At 17.6% G+C, this 1,332-nt stretch overlaps 1 protein-coding gene across 1 annotated transcript in view; it reads right to left on the bottom strand. All coding sequences in view use genetic code 6, as the record gives it.

The window, feature by feature from the left end:
• Positions 1-414: 414 nt before the first annotated feature.
• Positions 415-1,332, bottom strand: part of TTHERM_01384020 (hypothetical protein) — a gene marked incomplete at both ends in the record, with an annotated part of 4,513 nt that continues 3,595 nt past the window's right edge. Inside the window, 3 exons of the mRNA XM_001025923.4 lie at positions 415-511; positions 728-817; positions 1,075-1,164. Of these exons, the coding sequence (XP_001025923.4) occupies positions 415-511; positions 728-817; positions 1,075-1,164 (277 nt within the window). The remainder of the gene's footprint in view (positions 512-727; positions 818-1,074; positions 1,165-1,332) is intronic.

The raw sequence follows: 1,332 nt of genomic DNA, 5'->3' as shown, positions 1-1,332 counted from the left end.
ATGGTATCTAATTAATTAATCATGATAAACAAAAAAAAGGATAGAAATATGATTAATGGATAATATTTAAGATTAAAATATAGCTGGCATATAAAAGATTGGCATTTATATAATTTAATAAGATATAATATAACATTAATTGCTTCAAATTATTAGATCGTTTTTGGAAAAACTGGAGGGTTTCCTTAAGAAGAATTAATTTATTTAAGTAAATTTAATTTTTATATTTTTTATAAATAATTTATGAACTTACAAAAATATGAATGATGTTTATTAATAATATAAAAACAAACAATAATAAAATCTAATAAAATATTTATATTTTAGGTTAAAAAAATGTTTCAAAATATTAAATAATATATTATATTATTCAAACATTTTATATTTATTCATATTTTTTTCACCAATTGTTTATCAGTTGGATTATATCATAAAGACAACTAATCTATTTGATTTAAGGCACTTTCTTTTTAGTTTGAGTTTTAATGGTTAAGACATTTTTTAAATATATCTATAATAAATTTGTGTAAAATTTAAATAAATATCAAATAGATAGAATAAACTTTTAAATTAAAAATTATTTGTTAAATTAATAAACAAAATAAAATTAGTAGAATAAAAAGATAAAAAAATAAATCAAATAAAAGCTATCAAATAAATTCAAAGAACTTTTTTTTTTATATTCATTTTTATAATTTAACATTTCACAATCCAAAACGGTTTTTACATATGCTGAAGTTTCAAATTTGAGAGATTAATGCACTTTGCTAAACCAGAACTTAAGCCTGATACACCTTTGTCACCAATTTAATTCCAACTTTTTGAATATTCAAGAAAAAATAAATTATTTAATAATTAGTTAGAAGGAAAAAATGAAGAAAAAATATGAAATAATTAGATTAATTAATTAATAATAAAAGAAAAAGTTGAAAATAAAATTATGAGTTAAATTAACAAAGAAAGAACAAAAAAAAGCAAGCACAATAAAAAGAAAAAGAAAAAAGAGCTTTATTGTTTTAAATTAGTTTTTATAATTAAAAATATCATAATCAAAAACAAATAAAAAGTTTTTACCCAAGTTAAAGTGTCAAATTTGAGAGATTAATGCAATTTGCTAAACCAGAACCTAAGTCTGATGCACCCATTTCACCAATTTAATTGAATCTTTTTAAATATTAAAAAAAAAAAATATCTTATTTAGTTAATTAGAATGAAAAAATGAAGAAAAAATATGAAATAATAAGATTAATTAATTAATAATAAAAAAAAAGTTAAAAATAAAATTATGAGTTAAATTAACAAAGAAAGAACAAAAAAAAGCAAGTAAGCACA

This window comes from Tetrahymena thermophila (assembly GCF_000189635.1).
Source record: "Tetrahymena thermophila SB210 genomic scaffold scf_8254099, whole genome shotgun sequence".
NCBI classification, from domain to species: Eukaryota; Ciliophora; class Oligohymenophorea; order Hymenostomatida; family Tetrahymenidae; genus Tetrahymena; species Tetrahymena thermophila.
Note: the sequence above shows the minus strand (reverse complement) of the source record. Positions and strands in the feature narration are given on the sequence as shown.